The sequence below is a fragment of the Castor canadensis genome, chromosome 7 (genome assembly GCF_047511655.1).
Source record: "Castor canadensis chromosome 7, mCasCan1.hap1v2, whole genome shotgun sequence".
Classification (NCBI taxonomy): domain Eukaryota; kingdom Metazoa; phylum Chordata; class Mammalia; order Rodentia; family Castoridae; genus Castor; species Castor canadensis.
The window spans coordinates 65,407,489-65,426,934 of NC_133392.1; the positions used below are offsets into that span (position 1 = coordinate 65,407,489).

At 41.3% G+C, this 19,446-nt stretch overlaps 1 protein-coding gene across 11 annotated transcripts in view; it reads left to right on the plus strand.

The window, feature by feature from the left end:
- Window positions 1–19,446, plus strand: part of Lrmda (leucine rich melanocyte differentiation associated) — a 1,025,409-nt gene that overhangs the window by 395,949 nt on the left and 610,014 nt on the right. For 10 of the 11 annotated variants that reach the window (XR_012449754.1, XR_012449755.1, XR_012449756.1 and 7 more), the window contains exon 3: window positions 864–965. The exons of the other annotated variant lie outside the window; for it this stretch is intronic. Coding sequence is in view for 7 of the 10 variants with exons in the window: in XM_074079224.1 (XP_073935325.1) it covers window positions 864–965 (102 nt within the window). In the remaining 3 variants the exon portion in view is untranslated. The remainder of the gene's footprint in view (window positions 1–863; window positions 966–19,446) is intronic. 11 annotated transcript variants of the gene reach the window in all.

A 19,446-nucleotide genomic window follows, 5' to 3' on the forward strand; every position in this document is an offset into this window, starting at 1 on the left:
CATGCTTGTTTGTTGAGCTGAAGGGAAGAATGTGGGATCCTTCAATACTTAGCTATGCAGATGCTCGGGTCTCAGGGTTACAGGACAAAATCAGCCCTTTGTGCTCAGTGGGTCCTCCACGCCACAGAAGTAACTCAGGGTTTATTATTATTTTTACTTTCATCCTGGTTTCTATTTTCCTTTTTTTTTTTCTCCTCTCTTCTTTCCTTCCAACTCAAAACTCATCAACTTGCAATACCTCTGATAAAACTCATTTATAATGCTGACCAAATTTTCTGGCTTCGGCCAGCTGTTCAGTTTTTTCTTGTGGAAGGCCCCAAACTCTTCTCACTGCTTGTTCTGAAGATAAATTAGTGACTTCTAAATAATGCAGTGAACCCTAATTCTCTTTGATTAGTAGCGAGTTAGATGATAGCGACCCATTGAAATTGGCCATCAGCATAAATAATGAGTGAATGAACTGATAAAATGCAAAGTCACCGGCCGTCATAAATCAAATGAAATCCACTTTCTCTGGAAGTCACTGAAATTAGAAGTCCATGCTCCTATTAATTATTTTGCCTTCTGAAGACGACAGTGTTATAAATCAGCCTTGAAAGGCCCTTCACTTACAAAGCTGAAGGAGTGCGGCTGCCTGCAAATTGCTTTGTGTACGCACCTAATTGCTTCTTAAGTAATCCACCTTTGTATCGTGGCTTTGGGAAATCCAGAAGGGCCCTTTGGTTGAGATACATGAGTGTGACTTTAGGAAGGGCCTCAAGAAGACCCACAAAAAGGGCCCAGTTGGAGCGGGCAGTTGTTCATCCCCTTCTTTAGCAAAAGATGTCCACACATTCCTTATCTTCTGCCTCTCACCCCAACAGGCGGGGCCAGGCACTGGAGTGGTTTTCTGTGGTAGGATCCAGAAGGCCGGTGGTTGAACCTGGGCCATTTCATCGTCTTGTCTCTACACAGCTTCCAACCAGGTCTGAGAAACTAAATCACTTCTTTTCAGCAAAAACCAAGATTTTAAAAATTGGAGAAAAACCAGAGATTGAAAAGTTTGACATCCCAAGTTCATTTTAAGAGTTGTAATCTGTGTAGATTAGGTGTGAAATGATACATAATTTTTGTTCAAAGGTGGGTAGGAAATTATATTCATTTAGGAGCCTATTTTGCAACAGACATTTAAAAAAAGCAACATTTTGCAGAAAAGAGGTTAATTGCATGGGAGGAAGTGTTGTAAATTAGTTTCATTTAGGACCATTACCTGTCATATCTAATGTTCTGAGGTTGAGACTGCTGGTAAAAAAAAAGAAAAAAAATTTTCACCTAGGAGTGTTCTCAAAAATTCATTCATCTTTGATCTATGACCCTGGATTGTTTACAAGGAGATTCTCTGCCTCCCTTGAGCATGGGGGACTTTGGTTGGCTTCTGTAGAGAGAGGGGTGAGCATGTTTATGGGGAAAGACAGGTATCTGTAAGAGCAGCTCCTGAGACCTCCAGGTACAAGTTAGGTGGGTGGCATGTCCAAAGCCAGTTTTAGATGGGTTCCATGGAAAGGGACCAGGATGGGGCTAAAGGAAAGAGCATTCTTTCTTTCTTCTTTTTCTAGCCTTCCTCCCATCTGCTTCAGACCTCTTAGATGTCCCTGGTGACTAGCATGGTAAATATAAATCCTGGCCTTGGAAAATGAAAACTATCTCGTGCATTGTAAGAAGCACATGCTCTTACTTCTTTATGTTGTGATAATTGGAGTGTTCTGTACCTTCCACTATAAAAGGGGTGTGTGTGTGTGTGTGTGTGTGTGTGTGTGTGTGTAGCAGATAGAAGAATCTAGCATTCAAGCACATGGTGAAAATTCTCACTTGTATGAGTGCCTGGTGTTGGGATTAGTTTCTGTATAACTCATACTGAAAACTAAACTTATGATGTATAATTGGGCATTATGTCATGAAGTAGAGAGGAGCAGTTATTCCCTGAGATATGTATTCCTGAATGCAAAGATGTCTGGGTTGTGCCCTTGAAACCATTCAAGTCTGTAATTTTGCAAAAGTTCCATCCCATTGGGATGGGAGGACATCCTGGTCCACAGATACCCAGAACTATCTAATTCCAGCTACTGGGTCTCCTCAGCTTCTTAACCACAACAGAATTCTGTTTGCTGCTGGGGATAGGCCAAAAAAAAAATTGTCACTCAGGTTTTCCTGACCTGCTTCTGGAAGTCCAGTAGGCACCACCAGTGTTCTGTGCTCAGGATGTCATGTGTCTGTCAGTCTTGTTTGTTGCCTGGTGTGGGTTTTAGCATTATGGTTACATGATGGGGCTTGTTAATTGTTGGAAATGCATGGGCTGGGGGAGGAACTCATCTGATTCAATAACTTAGTATTTGTTGGATCTGTTTCTGAGATTGGTAGAGGATAGGCAAGATCTAGACAACTTTCAGGATGGTTCTCCTGGCAGGGGACACTTGTTGCTCAAGGTTTATAGATTTTAGAAAACGCTTTTTTTCCCCTTTGGATGATGCTTCCTTGTACGGTATATGGTCAGAGTGACTATATGTCCTGTTATCCCTTTGATGTTCTATTAGGAATTGTTAATAGTGACTCTCCACCTTGCCCACTTAAGAAGTATCTACATTTGGTTGATTAGCATATATATATTTAACAATTATATCTATTATATCTATATATATATATATAGATATATATATATTATTGGAAAGAAGTTTTGTATTTGCTATTACAGTCCCACAGAGACAATGGTGTATTGAAGTAATCAAGACTTTGGAAATATGAAGATTTCACACTTGGTCCCTAGCATATGACCTTGGGCAAGTTAGTCTATCTGAGCCTCTGTTTCTTCATCTATAAAGTGGGGATCACTGTACATTCCTTGCAGATATGTGCTAAGGATTAAATAAAATAGCAATTTGTTGGTCACACTTGTAGGGAGAGAATGAGCAATTATTTTCCAGAATGAGCCAAGAAACTTGGTGGGAGGCCAGGGGCTTTTGGTGTTTCTGAACCCAGCTTCAAGGTTTTTTTTTTAATTTTTATTTTATTCATATGTGCATACAATGTTTGGGTCATTTCTACCCCTTACTCTCCCCCTCCCTTAACTACCCCACCCTCGCTCCCTCCCTTACACCCCCTTACCCCTTGCTACCAGGCAGAAACTATTCTGACCTTATCTCTAATTTTGTTGTAGAGAGAGTATAAGCAATAATAGGAAGGACCAGGGGTTTTTGCTAGTTGAGATAAGGATAGCTATACAGGGAGTTGACTCGCATTGATTTCCTGTACATGTGTGTTACCTTCTAACTTAATTCTTCTCGAACTAACCTTTTCTGTAGTTCCTGGTCCCCTTCTCCTATTGGCCTCAGTTGCTTTAAAGTATCTGCTTTAGTTTCTCTGCATTGAGGGCAACAAATGCTATCTAGTTTTTTGGGTGTCTTACCTTTCCTCATACCTCCCTTGTGTGCTCTCACTTTGTCATGTGGTCAAAGTCCAATCCCCTTGTTGTGTTTGCCCTTGATCTAATGTCCGAACATGAGGGAGAACATATGATTTTTGGTCTTTTGGGCCAGGCTAACCTCACTCAGAATGATGTTCTCCAATTCCATCCAATACCAGCGAATGATAACATTTCATTCTTCTTCATGGCTGCATAAAATTCCATTGTGTATAGATACCACATTTTCTTGATCCATTCGTCAGTAGTGGGGCATCTTGGCTGTTTCCATAACTTGGCTATTGTGAATAGTCCCAGCTTCAAGTTGATGCAAACAGTTCAGTCAGCATCAACCCAGTGTAATGGGAGGGCAGGGGTATCACAACCCACTATCTACTCTGGTGTGGAAAAAAGAATGCCTTCTTTAGGAAATGTCCTTTCCCTAGCCAGGCTGTTGGGATGCCCCATAAAAAGAGATACAAAAGATACCCGCAAAGGAAAGAGAAGTTGAAATATCAACTTGATATTGATTTAGTATTTCTAGGAAGAACAGGAGGCTTGCAAGAAGTACAATAAATGGCTTTGCCTTTCAAATGTTAACTTGAAGGTGAAAGTTATCTATTGATATCAAATCCTCTACCTCTTCATCTATGAAATGGGTATAAAATATTATAGTAAGCTGGGAGTGGTGGTTCACTCAGGAGGTGGAGATCACAAAGTTAGCAGTGAGACCATGTCTCAAGAAAGAATACAGAAAACACACAAAAAGCTGAGGGCATAGCTTGAGTGGAAGAGTAGTTACCTAGGAAGTGTAGGGCCCTGGGTTCAATCCTTAGTACTGGAGGAAAAAAAAGGAAAGAAGACTGCTGTGAAGATTAAATGAGGTCATAAATGTAAATTGCAAACAATAGCGTTCTGGTTACAGACAGGAAATTGTATTTTTCTTGTTCATACAGAGTTAAAGCTCCCAGTGATCTGAACACTTGCTCTGGAGTAAAATGACCACATGAGGCAACACCATTCTAAGATTCATGGATCTTTAAAACGCTGTCCACTAACCCTCCCTTCTCTTCTCTAACGTTGTGGAATGGCACACAGCTCAGTTCTGCTGGCCCAACAGGGATTGGCATTTTTAAGCAACTTGTGCAACTTTGTGGAGGTGACTATTCCCTTTTTCATTTTTACTGAGAAAGAACAAAAAGGATTTGTTTTTCTCAGGGTTTGCAGCCCAGATGATTCAATGTCTGCAGAAGGAGGGTCTGAGTATGGATGGTCAGGCTTGACTGTGTGCTGTGACTTTGACTCCATGTGACCATTTTGCTTCCTGGGAGGCACAGACCCGTGGCTCCCTGTACCTGCCTTTGTCCGTACCCTGGCACCCTTGTCAGCTCTATCAACAGAGACCAGCATCACATCGGGAGACCTGCATCACCTCAGTAGGTGGCTATGTACAGATCACATGGGGCTAAGAGAGAAGATGACCGTTGGAAGAAGATAAAATGTATCCGTTCAGGGCCACACTTGCTCTTTCTGGTGCTCTCAGAACTGTTCCCTTCCCTCTTTTCCCACTCTTCATTTTCACTAAGTACTGTAGGACAGGCTGGAAATGCACAAGGCTTTCTCCTTGAACTTAGAACTAGGCAGGACTCCGTGTTGTATTTATGTGGCTGATATTGTACAGAGTACTATGTGCTGACACCGGCAGTGTTTGCTTGACCAAGTCCCAGCCTGGAAAAGGGGAATGGAAGCACGTTCTCTGGAGAAGAGAGTGGTTAGAACTCAGCCAAGATGCCACAGCCCTTGTTCTCCCTCCTATTGCCCCCACCCCACCATAATTCCCACTCTGTCATTAGTCTGTTTGTATCTTACTGCCTGGTGTTTTGTAAATTTCCAAAATGACAATGAACCCTTCTTTGAAGAATGTGGGGGAAGGATGTTCTGACATACTTTTTATTTATTTAAAAATTAAGTTTAATGCCATGAATGCAATGTTCTTCTTCCTAGCTGCTGACTGACAGGGCTCAGTCTTTGCTGGTCCAGTCTCTTCCCCAGAGGCAACTGCAGTAGGAGTTTGCTGTGTTGACTTCTCCTCTTCTGTGAATTTATGTCCACCCCAGACATCCATAAACATACTAAAGAACTTGTAGCACTGCATCTATTCAGTGGCTTGCTTTTCTCCCTCAGTGGAATGTGTTAGATATCTTTCCAGGTCAGTATGAGCAGTGGTGCTCACTGTTTTCCACTTACACACAATAGTGTGGTTGCACCAGAGTTATTTTCCCAAGCTTTCTGGTGGGCATACTGGTGTCAGTCATTTTCCTTGTCCTTGTTGTGGCCTTTTATATACATGTACAAGTATTCCTTGAGTATATTCTAAAAACTTGAATTACATAGTGTGTGCACATTTTAAATTGCAGTGGATACTGTAAATTTGCCCTCCATATTGAGTCACTCTTCTAGGGATGTATGGAAAGTAGCATTTGACTTGTTCCCCTGCCAACATCTGGTATGAACACACTTCCAAAATGTTTGCCATCTCTTGGGTATGACATAGTATATCTCACTGTCACTTTTACTTCTTTTATTTTCCCAACAAGTTTTGAAATAATCATATATGTATTTATTAGCTATCTTTTTTCTGTTGTATTGTATTTATTTATTCTATATATTTAGAAGCAAGTAGCTAAGTCCATTATACACTGAAGAGGAGAATTAAGTTCCCCTTCACGAAGGGAGGAGAATGGATGAATTTGTGGACATGTTTTCCAAACCCCCATGTTCAGGGAACTCTAGCTTTTATATTTTAATTTTTATTATCATATTATTGTTATACTGCGGGTGTATTGTGATGTTGACAAAAGTTCTTACAATATATCTTAGTCAAATTCACCCCTCCATCATTCTTCTTTATGAACTGTGAATTTTGAATAGTTTCAACAGGTCTCATTTTTCCATTTTCACACCTATGTGCATATCTCCACTATGTTCACCTCCTTCACCCCTTCCCTATATCCTCCCCCTTCTCACTGGTACCAGCCCCCAGATAGGACCCGTCGTACCTCACTGTCCTTAGTTTTTGAAAAAAAAGACATTTCTATTTGTTTAAGATAGCTATAAAGGGAGTTTCATTATGACATTTCCATGTATGTATGTATTATATCCCAAGTTGGTTCACCCCCTCCGTTTTCCTCCTTTCTACCTCAGTACCCTTCTTATGGTGATTTCAACAGGTTTAAATATTCTATATTCATTCTTATATAGAAAGTACATAACCCATATTCACCTTTACTTCCTTCTTTTACCCTCCCCCTCCTGTTAGTGCCCTCCCCTTAGTGTGACTTGTTTTCCATTCTTACCCTTGGTTGTTTAGGTGTCTGGTTTTGTTCACGGGATTTTTGCTTATACATGCATTGTGCTTAAGTCAAGGTACCCCTCCACTGCACTGCCTCGCCTTTTTCCCCCTAGCCTGTGTTTAACAGTTTTCATCGTGTTTCATTGTGTGTTATTCCTACACAGATGTGATGCGGCTCGTTATTATTCACTGTCTTCCTTTCCTTTATTCTCCTCTACCACATTCACTTTTGGGTATATGTTCTGTATATATTTGTATGGGTATATAATATTGCTTGTATTTGTATTGGACAATGGCATTTTAGTCAGCCATAAAGAGGAATGAAATTTTGTCTTTTGCAGGTAAATGAATGAAACTAGAGAATATCATCTTAAGTGAAGTTAGCCAGGCTCAGAAGGCCAAAGGCCTTGTGTTTTTTTCTCATATGTGGAATATAGGCCCAATGTAAATATAAGCAATATTATATATTATCTATCCTCTAAATATCTTTTCTATTGTGAATTGCCTATGTATATCCTTTACCAGTTTTTCTACTGATTTGTGTGACTTTTCCTTACTGGTTTCTTTATACACGAGGTATATTTGACCTAGTGTCTTACACATTTCAAATAGTTTTTTCTAGTCTGTTGCCATTCAATTTATGATGCTTTTTATTATACACAGGCTTTTAGTTTTGATGCTATCAAATTAACTTGTCTCTCCTCTACACTATTGGAGTCTTGTTCAAAACCTTCCTGATCCTTAGGCCATGAACACATTCTCTTGGATTTCTCCTAAAACTTTGACTGCTCTAATTTTACCTTTAGTTCTTGATCCACTGAATTTTTCCCTTTAGTAACTGGTTTTATGCTTATGTTGAGGTAAAATTAATACATGTTTATTTTACAAATGAATAATCTGTTGATAAAGTAACATTTGTTTTTAGATCACTTTGATAAGTATTTCAAAATGCTGTTTTTTAAGTCACATGAAAAGTTTCCAATTATGTAGAAAACTGCATCCTATCTGTGCCATGACCTATTTTTTTATTACCAGAAGTATTAAAAAATAGTAACCAGGTGTGGTGGCTTCTACTTGTAATCCCAAATACTTAGGAGGCAGAGATTGGGAGGATCACAGTTCAAGGTCAGTCTGGAGGAAAATTTGGTAGACCTCATCTCAACAAATAAGCTTGGTGTGATGGTTCATACCTGTAATCTCACCTTCATGGGAGGCATAGATACAAAGATCCCAGGCAGAAATGCAAGACTCTATCTGAAAATCTAATGAAGCAAAAAAGTACTGGAGTTATGATTCAAGTGGTAGAGCACCTGCCTAGCCACTGCAAGGCCCTAGTTCAAACCCCAGTACCAAAAAAAGTACTAAAAAAAGTGTCTAAACTGAGCAATATTTCATGAAGTTTGCAAGAGGATCCCAGAGGCCACTGTGTGAAGTCTCATTTCATTCTGTTGGCTTCCGCCTAACTGTATTCCCCAGAACCCAGGGCTAGGTTCCTGTGCGCTTGGAAAGCTAGGCCATGATGACTTGTGGTCCATTTTATCACTATCATTACTACCTCACAGGCCCTAGCTCAGGCATAAAGTCAGCAGCATGGCTGGGTGCGGGAGGTTGTCTATCAGAAGATACATCTAATTTTAATTCTGCCCAAAGTTCCATGGCCACAGATAACTTCCCCTTCCCTTCACACACTGGAAGAATTGGACCGAGTAGCCCCAGAACCCTGACTTGCTCCTGCCCCTCACTGATTGTGGTTTTAGGAGCACTGTTTAAATTCTCTGTCCACCACTAGGGCTGTTATTTACCTCTCAAAGAGGTCTTGAGGGATTTTTGTACAAATAATGAATAAGGTAGTGTTTTGTTAACTATACAGCACTACAAAAACTGGAACCACATACTAATTTCAAGTCATTTTATTTTTGTCCAATGAAGACAATAATTCTTTGTCTCACCTGCCTTGGAGAATTGTTCCAAGCATCAAATGGTATGTGCTTTGATAAAATTGAAATTCTGTACAATTTTTTATGGCTGATGAATACCAACAGGCAGACTGAATTTGGAAAATATTAGCCAAACCCATGGAGTTATGGCAATGAAGGGGATTATGGTAATAGAACATCTTCAGGGCAGAATTTCTGGAGCAAGATTTATGAGGGTCTTTAAGTCTTCATCCACTTGGGTGAAGAAAGGAGATGGTCCTAATGCCTGATGTGTTAATAATGGGAGAATGAGCACTGCAGGGAATCCTTGCTCTGAGAGGATCCAGATGCAGTATGGGACTAGCTGCTGTGTGATCAGTGACTATGTCCAGTTTTTTAATTTAAAAAAGTGAAACTTTTATCTCTGTTTATCAATTGCAAAATTCTTCTTTTTCTTCCCTACTTTCTCCTACCTTCATATAGAGCCTAAATCTAGCAACGGTCAGAATACTAGGTGCTATAGTTTGGATCTTTAATGTTCCAAGGCCCATGTGTTAAAGGCTTGGTCCCCAGGTGGCACTCTTTGGAGGTGGTGGAACCTTGAAGAGGTGGAGCCTAATGGGAGGTTTCTAGGTCATTGAAGGTATGCCCCTGAAAGGAATTGTAGGACTGCAGCCTTCTCCTCTCTTTCTTTCTCTCTTGCTTTGTGACCATTAGTTGAATGTTTTTGTTCTGCCACATGTTCCCTACTATGATATGCTGCCTTTCCACAGGCCCGGCTAACCAATTGCTTAAACCTCTAAACCTGTGAGCCAAATATACCCTTTCTCTTTATAAGTTGTTTTGCTTTTTTTTTTTTTCTAATTTTGCTTTTTTTTTTTTTTTTTCCTGTGCTGGGGACCAAACTCAGGGCCTTGCACTTGCCAGGCAAGCGCTCTTCCACTGAGCTAAATCCCCAACCCCTATAAGTTGATTATGTCAGGTATTTGTTATAGTAAGACAAAGCTAACTGATATACTAGAACACTGAATATTAAAATAAGAATAGAAAAGGAAAAAGATAACTTTTCAGGCTTGTTATTATGATGGCAACAGTCTTTTTCCTTTGGGGTAGAGGTGCTAGTTGTGGCAAACTATTACTTTGGTGATTCCGAATGACCCGAAACTCTTGCTGTTCACATCTTTGTGTTGGGACCTTAGCATGTGTGGGATGTGAGCAGAGACTAGTAAGCTAGTCTTCTTGGAACACATGGTCTTTGCATCCACCTGCCCAGTAAAGAAGCTGTAATAGCCACGTGGAAAGAGAGAGATCACAGCTCCCAGCCATCCCACCCCTACCAAGGCCCCTGAGATGTGAGTGATGCCATCTTGGACATTCCAGTCCCTGCTACCATCTGACAGCAAACACACGAGGGTCTTTGAATGAGACCTGCAGAAGAACCACTGGAGTCCATTAGTCCACAGAATTATGGGCATACATTTGTAATATAGCAATAGATAACCAAAACAGTGGGTTAAAACCCTCAGGTGCTTATTTAACTCAGCTTAACATCTGGGCATTAACTGGTTTTTTGTATTTGAGAAGTTGGTGTGTTTGGACTTGGGTTCAGCCTATCTGAGGATACTTAACTCTTATTTAGCTCCCTGGTTTAGTTCACCCTCAAGATGAGGTATTGCCTTCGAGGAAAGGTAGTGAAAGAAGTATTTGTTCCTTTCCGGTTAGGTCAGTGCTCTTCCTATCAGAGTGCCCTCCTAACTTTAGAAGCACCCAGGGAGGAGGTGGCTTGGTGAGGATGTTTATTTCTGCAGCATATGTGCCCTGGGGAATCTGGAAGAATTTATAAATCCATCATTTCAAGTCATTAGGCGATATGTTGGTCAGTATAGGAGGCTCTCTCTCATTAGTTCAGGGGAGATTTACTTGTGTCACCCTCATTAGTATTTATGGGGTTTATCCACATCAATCGCCAGTGCATTAACAAGGAAATAACTAAACCTCCAAGGTTGGTTGGCACTAATAAAATGAGCTGGAAGTTCCAGAAATCACTGTGCTCAGAAGTATTCTAAAGCAGGGCCTGTAATTGATCCTTTCAGAGTACCCTCCGGGTGTTTTCCTGTTCACTTTCCTTCTGTGGTGTTGGCGTAGTAGATAAGGTCTTCTGTGTAGATTTTAAGGAGAGTCCATTTTTACCCTAAAATGGTGTGAGAGAACCCAGTGGAGTGCTGAAAAAAACCATTGTCAAACCAGAACATCTAAGTGAACAAAGGGTTAAATTTGTGATAATTCTTTTTGTTTGGTCCTGGCTTATAAAAAAAAAAAATCCCTGCATGTAAATATATTTTTTATGTATTCTGAACATAAAGATAGCTCTGTCCTACCATATTGATTTATTAGATTCTCTGACATTTTAGTTGTGGTCGTTATGTTATATTTATGAGATGAATGTTGGATTCCCTCATTATGTTATCCTCATTTATTTTACATACTTTTATGGCTGGTTGTGCATCGCTTTATAGTTAAAGCTTTATTGCAGCTGTTAGCGTTGGGGGGAGGGGAAGGCAAGTATTGATCGGAATTTACATGTTTACTGTTGTAATCATGATTTATTTAATCTGTTTGCACCTATAAATATGAGCCCACTTTCAGAAATAAAAAGATAGCCTATATCTATATTTTAGATGGTGGAGTGTTCATTGCCACCCCCCTATCCTTTGCAGTGGAGGATTTGGGGACGATCTGATGTTCTGTGGACTAGGACTTTCCTTTCAGCCAGTGGTAAGGGATGAAGTGCCTGGGTTCAAATCTCAGCCATACTGTTTAGCAGCTGTGTGGTTGGGTCAAAGTATTCATCTCTCCGTGAGCTCCTTCCTTTTCTGTAAAATGAGGATGATATTATCCTTATCCCCATAAGGATGTTACGAAAAAACAAAACAGCATTGGTAAGATGCTGTGAATGTGCCACACGGATGCTTCTTACTAAGTGTGAGTGGTTAGCACTCCAGCAGATAGGTGGTGAGTAGGGTGTGTGGAAGGCTGAGCTACTTTCAGGGAGGAACGTTGGCTTTAGTTTTGATTCTGTAGGACAAGGGCACTTGAAAGGTTCTGTGGCATGCTCTAGTCAAGAAAGAGAAGGGTTAATTGAGGTCCAAAGATCAGTCCTGATAATTTATTTTCCCCTTGTTATTTTAAAAGCATCTTCATTTCAGGCCTGCCATTGGCTAGTTTCTAAGAATTAACCTCATGATTTTCTCAGTCTTCTCATCCATCATTTGGGTTTATTCTGATGAGTAGGAACATGCTAAGGTAGTGACGTGGACAATGAGTTAGAAGTCAGTGTTTTTATAAAATGTCTGCCCACCCGATGGCCTTACAACCTTGTAAAAGACTTGACTTTGTACAGGGCCAAATCTCTGCTTACTTCATAGGTGAAATTGAGAACCAGCTAAGATGATGTTTGTGATGTCACTCCAGACACTGGGAAGCACTAACAATAGGGCACTACTCAAGGATGAAATGATATAATAGGTGCAGAAGGCTCCGAAGGAAGCAGGATGTGCTGCAGAGACACACAACATGGTACACGTTAGCCTTGTGAACTCTGAGGTTGACTGTGAGTCCCAGCCCTTCACAAGAGAGGGAGGCCCAGAGGGACCCCAGGCTCCTTGCATTCTTGGTCTCAAGGAGGTTTTTTCCATTCATTCAACAAGGTTACTGCTGGGTCATATCCTTAGGGAAAAGTCAGTCCTTCCCTATCCTTTTAGTTCCCTTATTGTTTGTCTGTTGGATGCAAGGCCATGTATTTTACCTCCGTCATTTAATCTAAGCTATACTTTCTTCTCTGGCACCAGCAACTCAGCATTTGCATATTATACCGTACAATTTGGCAATGATTCTGTGAAATAATTTACTTTTATCATCTTGCTTCAGCTTTTCAAAGAATAATCCATCTAGCAAAAAACAGTTTTATCCCTTCTATATGTTCATTTTTGTTTTGAGGCTCTTTAGCAGAACTAATGATTTTTAATCAAAGTTTTAGGCCACTCATCATAATTAGGTTTAGAATTATGAATTATGTTCAGCTCACCATTATATCATACCTCCCTGTGATAGGTGAGTGAATTAGAGACCATCACAGGATTTCCAGAGCCTTTCAAGATGATTTGTGACATTTAAAGTAAAATCTCCAATTTTGCCTCGTTGCTTAGACATTTCTAGGGAAACCCAGGACTTTTTATTCCTTCCTTTTACCCTGTACCTAAAAACACAGTTGTGTGTCAATTTCCTCCCTCTGAATTATTTGGCCTTTGAAAATTTTACATAGCTAAGATTAAAAAAAAAAAGAAAATTACATCTCAGTTATATTATGCTGAGTGAAATAAAGTCATAAACAAAAGAGAACTTACTGGATGATTCCAGGAATAGGCCATTCTAGCACGAATCTGGGGTGACAGAAATCAGACAGATTTCTGGAGAGAACATGAGACTGTGGGATGTGGAAATTAGAAACATTCTAGAAAGGGTATGTATTTCTCAAAACTCATCAAATACACACTTAGTGATCTGCGCATTTCACTAAGCAAATATATGTCAATAAAACCATGAAAAAAAAAACCCAATCATGATGCACCTGTTCTTTACATGTGTCATGTTAGGCATACCTTCACGGGACTAGCAGCTAGGGAAATCTTGTGGGGCAATGACATCTTTTCCTTCTACCTGTATAGCCAGAACTTAAAGAAGAAGATGTTCTATTTCAATACTGATTCCTCTGTGTCACTGGAGGTTTGGAGAAAAAGAAAAAACTTGTTTGTCAGGATGTTTGAGTGGGTACCTGCTGTCTGGCTTAGCTTTAATAGGAAGTCATTACTCATTGTAAAAGTGTTCTCTTCTCCTGCTATTTGACTTATATGGTGGAATAATTTCTTGGCTAATTTTTTTTCAGTACATACTTCTGAAATACAAATTCACTTTTTCTAATGAATCATTATTATGTATTACCATCAAAGGTTATTCACTGAAAGCGCAAGAAAAAAAGCAATGAAAACTAATTTTGATTGTTAATGGAAATGTATTTTTAGTCTTAAAGAGCTTCCCTCAGCAATAATTATAGTTATGCCTCTTGGGTGTTTTTGGACTTTTAAATTTACATCTAGTAGCTCTTTTTCATTTAGCAGTTAATCTCTTAACGGAGCTCTGCAAATTTGTTCTTTAGTCTAGTGTTAGGAAAGGATTGATAGAGATTTTATTTCTTCTCTTCTATTCAGGTTTTATGCCCTTCCCTATGGTGCTTGTGCATGCCTAGGCTGCGTTCCTTCTTGTGATGGCCTGTGTCCTGGCATGATTAGTGGTATGGGCAGTAGGGGGACAGCAATTTCTGGCTAGAGGCAGAGACTTTGCCTTGCTGCAGTCAGTGAGCCCAGAGAAGCTGCCTTTGCTCCATGCAGCACAGCACTGTGTCACAGCAAGTGAACTCATCCAATGTGTTTGCAGGAAGTGGGCAAAGCTCAAGTTTGCAGCCCAAGACTGTGGATAACATACATTCCACCCATAAAGGGACTGCTTACTGCTACCTTTCTCTGGCTTCAGACATCAGAGCACCTGCAGGCAGGGAGGGAGATTGAAAATAAGATGCAGAGCTTTTGTAGCTGCTGAAATTGCTCCCTGCTTTTACTGATTCTTTGCTGATTCTGGAAATAGGCAGGGACAGCTTAGAGGACATGACAGAAGAGGAGTTCGGGCAGGAATTTTGCTCAGGTTCTGCATATCTATTAATAAAGCAAGTGCATCACTTAACCTGGCCAGCTTGATTACAGAAAGCTCAAGCCACTGCCAAGGACCCCGACAATGGACTTTGCCCATGGAACCATGCAGTGGCCAGACGTTTGGGTACTTGCAAAGCAGTGCTGAACATTAAGGCAACAGTTAAAATCAATCCTGTGTACTGCAGCTCCTGAGAAAGGCAGCCCCACAAGTCAATAAATCTAGATCTGTTTGAAGCTAACATCACTAAATCTTCGTCCTGACTGTTTGCTGGTGGTGTCGAGAGCTGCCCAGGAAGATGAATTTGAGGGGACGATGAAAAAGGAACCATATTAAACTGCAGCTCTGAGAAGTTTAGTTAAGAGGCAGGAGATGTGTCCTTGCCATGACATTCAGTGGCTGATATTTGTTTCCCTTTAAATAATATGCTGTACATCTGTGAGAATGATGGTTTGGGCTGGTGACATTGCATCTCCACCAAGGTTACTGCCTTATGGACAGGCAGTCTCTCTCCTTTCTTTCTCTATCCTACACCCTGTCAATAAATATCCACTTGTCTGAGGAAGTGAGATACAGATTTTACAGCTGACACCAGAGCATCTTCATTTGTAGAAGCAATGAGGTTCATCCGCGTAGGCACAGAGGGAAGGTGGGAATAGGGAGAAATTAAAGGGACTATTGAAGCAGTTTGGGCTGTGAAAACATCAAATGATCCACACCAAGCCCTTTGTGAATTTGTTCCTCAAAATTCCATTTGCATTAACAAGATATGTCAGATCTTAGGATTTGCGACTATGGATTTTACCTTCTAAATTTCCCTTGTTTGGACTTACTTTACACCTCCTATGGAGATTTGCAGATCTGTGACCTGTGATGGCAGTCAGCAGGTTTTCTCAGCCAAGGGCCAGATAGGAAATGTCCTGCCCTCCTGGGCCCTTAAAGACTCTGCTGCCACTCCTCAAGTCTGCTGTAGCATGAATGGAGTCCATCCTGAATTCCTGTGTCTGAGAATGGACAGCAAAATGTGAATTGCATATACTTTTTTAGGTCTCGAAAGACTATTCCTCTGATTCCCAAGCATTTAATAATACAAAAACCATTTGTAGTTTGCAGGCTGTATAAAAACAGATAGTGGGCTGGATTTGACCCTTACTTGTTACTTTCCTTTTGTCGATGTGAGGCTGTCCTTGCTGGTAGGAGGCTGCTGTCAACGTAAAGATGAAGTTCACAGCTATATTTGATCAGGATAGTAAAAACAATGCTGGGTTCTGAGGCAGACAACCCAGACTCCCATACCATCAACACTTTGTAGCTGTGCAACCTCAGGTTGGTCACTTAACCTCTCGGAGCCCTGATTCCTTTCTTTTTAGGAAATGGGGTAATTGTACTTCCTTGTCTGAATTACATGACTTATTCTAGAGATCAATGAGTCAGCAGACATAAGAGTTCTTAGTAAACAGTAAATCACTACAGGAGTGTAAGGCTTTGGGGTTCATCACATAGTTTCATCACAAACTCTGTTTGTGATTAATATGATGTCATCAGAAGTTGAATTGTATAAGGGAGGATGCTGATGTTGATGCTGATGTTGGTGGAGGTTTCCTGAAACACTCCTGCTCTTTAGCTGCTTTTCCCAGTGCTTCAAGGTGCCAGTGTGGTGAAACATCTCATGTCCAGTTTGTGCTGCCCACTGCTCACCCTGCCATGCCCTCCTCGGTCTGTTTGGTCCTAGTTAACTTTCAGTGCCCAACTGAGGTGCTTCCTCATCCAGGAAGTCTTCATCAAGGTCCCCCACACAGGCAGCACCATCCTGCACAAATGGCTCGACTCTAGCCCAGGACCACACCTTCTAGAAAGCATATCCTGTGAGTAAAGACAAAGAATGGAGGTTGCAGGTCTGCCGAGGAGGGTGTCTTTTGTCCAGTTTGAGTCCCGCTGCCATTACTTACTACTGCCCCACGGAGGAGGAGTCAGACAAGGAGTGAGGGTCTAGAGAGGCTGTTTGCATATGACATCACAGTATTTTTAATTGTTTTTCTTTTTGTTGGTGATGTGGAAGTTTGAACTCAGGGCCTCAAACTTGGTATGTAAGCACTCTCTCTCTTGAGCCATGTCCCCAGCCCTTTTCACTTTTAGTTTATTTTTCAGACAGAGTCTCATATTTTGCCCTGGGCCCAGCCTCCTGCCAGGATCTTCCTACCTCTGCCTCTTGCATGAGATTATAGGTGTGCATCATCACACCCGGCTTAATTTTTTTCATCTACAGTATTCCATCTCTGTAGCCTGCTATACTTTCAGAGAATTCTCACATCTCTTTTGATCCTTGCATCAAACCTTTGAGGTACATGGGACATTCTGATCCCCATTTGACCCTGAAGAAGCTGGGACCCAGAGAAGTTAACCTGCCATAGCACTGGCAGTTTGTGAGTGGTGAAGTTAAGACTGCAGCCTAGTTCTGGTTATCATACGCCACACTTCTCCAGCGATACACTGTTATAGGCCTGGGCCATAGACTCATGGTCCATGCATATTCAAATTCATGAAGGTGGGGATATTTTGTATGTGGCTATCTTCAATAGCTGCCTTTGAGAGTGTCTGCTTGTCTTCTCTGTCCTTCGTGGAATGCATCTGTGGGACAGGTTTTGGAGCAAGCAAGTCTATCCTGTATTTTCATCTTCTCTATTCTGGTCATATCCACATTATGTAAATATGTACACACACAGTGTTTGCTTGTTTGTTCCGTCTGCAGTGGGCAGACCTGGTGCATTACTGATTCCTGGGCTGTGCTCCTCGGCCTAAACACCTTCTGTAGCTCCTCTTTGCTCAGCTAATGCAGTGTGAACTCTTCAGGTTGGCATTGTAGGTCTTCTGTAATCTGAACCCAGTCTGTATTCCCTGTCTCACTTTCCATCTCCTAGGACGTCATCTTCCCCTTCCCTATCCGGGATCCTTCACCCAGCCTTGTCTCCTCCTTCCTCCTCTAGGACTTGTGTCAGCACACTTTCATGTGTGTTCAGTTCTCTTCTCCAAAGGCAATTTCCTCGTCACATGCCAAAATGCATGTGCTTTCCCAACTCTGAAAACAAACACTTTCTTGCTTTCTCACACAATAGTCCTTTCCTCTCTTGCTTCATTTATTTGAAAAATCAATCAACCTTTCTCACCTGGGGCTCTGGGTGATCCCTAACCCCAAATATCAAAGCCAAGTAGCTGAATAGGTGGAGCTAAGTGGTTGTCACAGAGGCCATATGGGTTTCTGAACCCTGTCCTAAGGCATTAGTTGTGAGAAATGAAGTGAGTTCTGGACATTTAGAAAGGTACCAGTTATGTACCATCCTTGGAAAAATTGAGAAAAGTCAAAGAAATCATATTCTGTGATTAAAATGAAGACTCTGACCTTCTCTCCCTTATTCCTTAGATCTTTGTTGACCTGATCCAAGAGCTAGCCTGTCTTTGTACTGGAACTTGTCCTGTGACTTCTCAGTTGCCACATCTACTGGACATTCATTAGTCCATCCTGTATGCACCTGTTCACCACATTGTCCAGCTTCTCATTCCTGACATTTTGTTCCCTGTCTTCTTTGATACTTTGATCTCTCCTCTTCATCTTCTCTTTCCATTTGCTAAATGCAGATGTTGCTGCGGTTTCTAAACATTGCCATCTTTCCCCTTCTTAAATAGTTCCTTCCCTGGCTAGACCATGACTATCTTTCTGAGCTCTTTTCCCTCTACCCCAGCAGGCTGCTGCTTGACTCTTGCAGACACAATCCCCTGCTCCACCTCTTTTAAGCAAGCTGTAGTGCATGGTTCCATGTGAACCCACATGTAGTGAATGATTCCATGTGGCGTCTCATCTCGCAATTCCTCACAAGTCTGGGATGGCCCAAGGGACCTTCCCAAAAGAATCTGTGCATAAGCTCAGGGTTGCCTGCAAGTGCAGTGCCACCAGAGCCCGCAGCTGAGTCACCCCTCAACCCTAGGGGACTAATGATGATGGATACCTGCCAGTTTCTTATCTTCTGGGAGGCCTCTGTGTGCTTCAAAGGTCTATAGGAGGAGGAGTGACCTTCACTACAAGAGCAGTGACCTTGACAATGCATCCCCCTCACTCTTGTTTGAGTCATGTGCCAGATAAAGTTCCTATACCCATGCCCTCATCTTAGAGGGCTTCAAAGTAAGGTACAGACTGGTCTAAAGTCCTCTGCCCAGATACCTTCAGAGGCCTCATGAGCTTCCCCAGTAAAGGAATGATTGTGTTTTGAACTCCAGGTTGACCCAAGGAGATGCTCTCCTTCTTACTTTTACCCTTTATTCTAGCCAAGCTATGCTCCTTAAGGGCAGATATTCTGCCTTGCCCATCTTCATTTCCCCATTGTTTTGCTTAATTTCTGACCTATGAGGAAATCAAATGTAAATGTACATTTTAGTGAATGGATGAGTGAATGGGTGCATCTCCACATGTTCATCTGTTAAGATCTCCTCACCTTTATCTAGTGGTGAACTTTTCCTCTTCTAAATTTACAGAACACCCCACCTCTACCACTGTATGCTACTTTTTGCTTCCCACTTTATATTTATTTAGACATTCTAACTAGTAAATTCCTCTAGGGCCATGCCCCTGCCTTCTTTTCTTTGTATTCCCGCACAAGTTATATTGGCGCATGGATAATCAATAAAGCTGGTTGAAAGACTGAAAGAATATCTCAATACTTTGCTGGGCATTCATGCTTTTTCAGATATGTTCTAGTCTCTGTTCTCCAAATATGTCACATGGCACTTCATTCCCATGAATGAATGACGTTTATTTCTCCCTTGCTTCTTATACATGCTTCACACAGTGTTTACCTATGGAAATTCTATCCATCCTTCAAGACCAAGCTTAAATACTACTTTTCATAAAGCCTTTCCCAGCCCATGCCCTAAGCTACCCCCCTCCATACTTCCTGTCTGTCAAGCATTTGTGTTCTGCTGTGTGTAGTGTAATT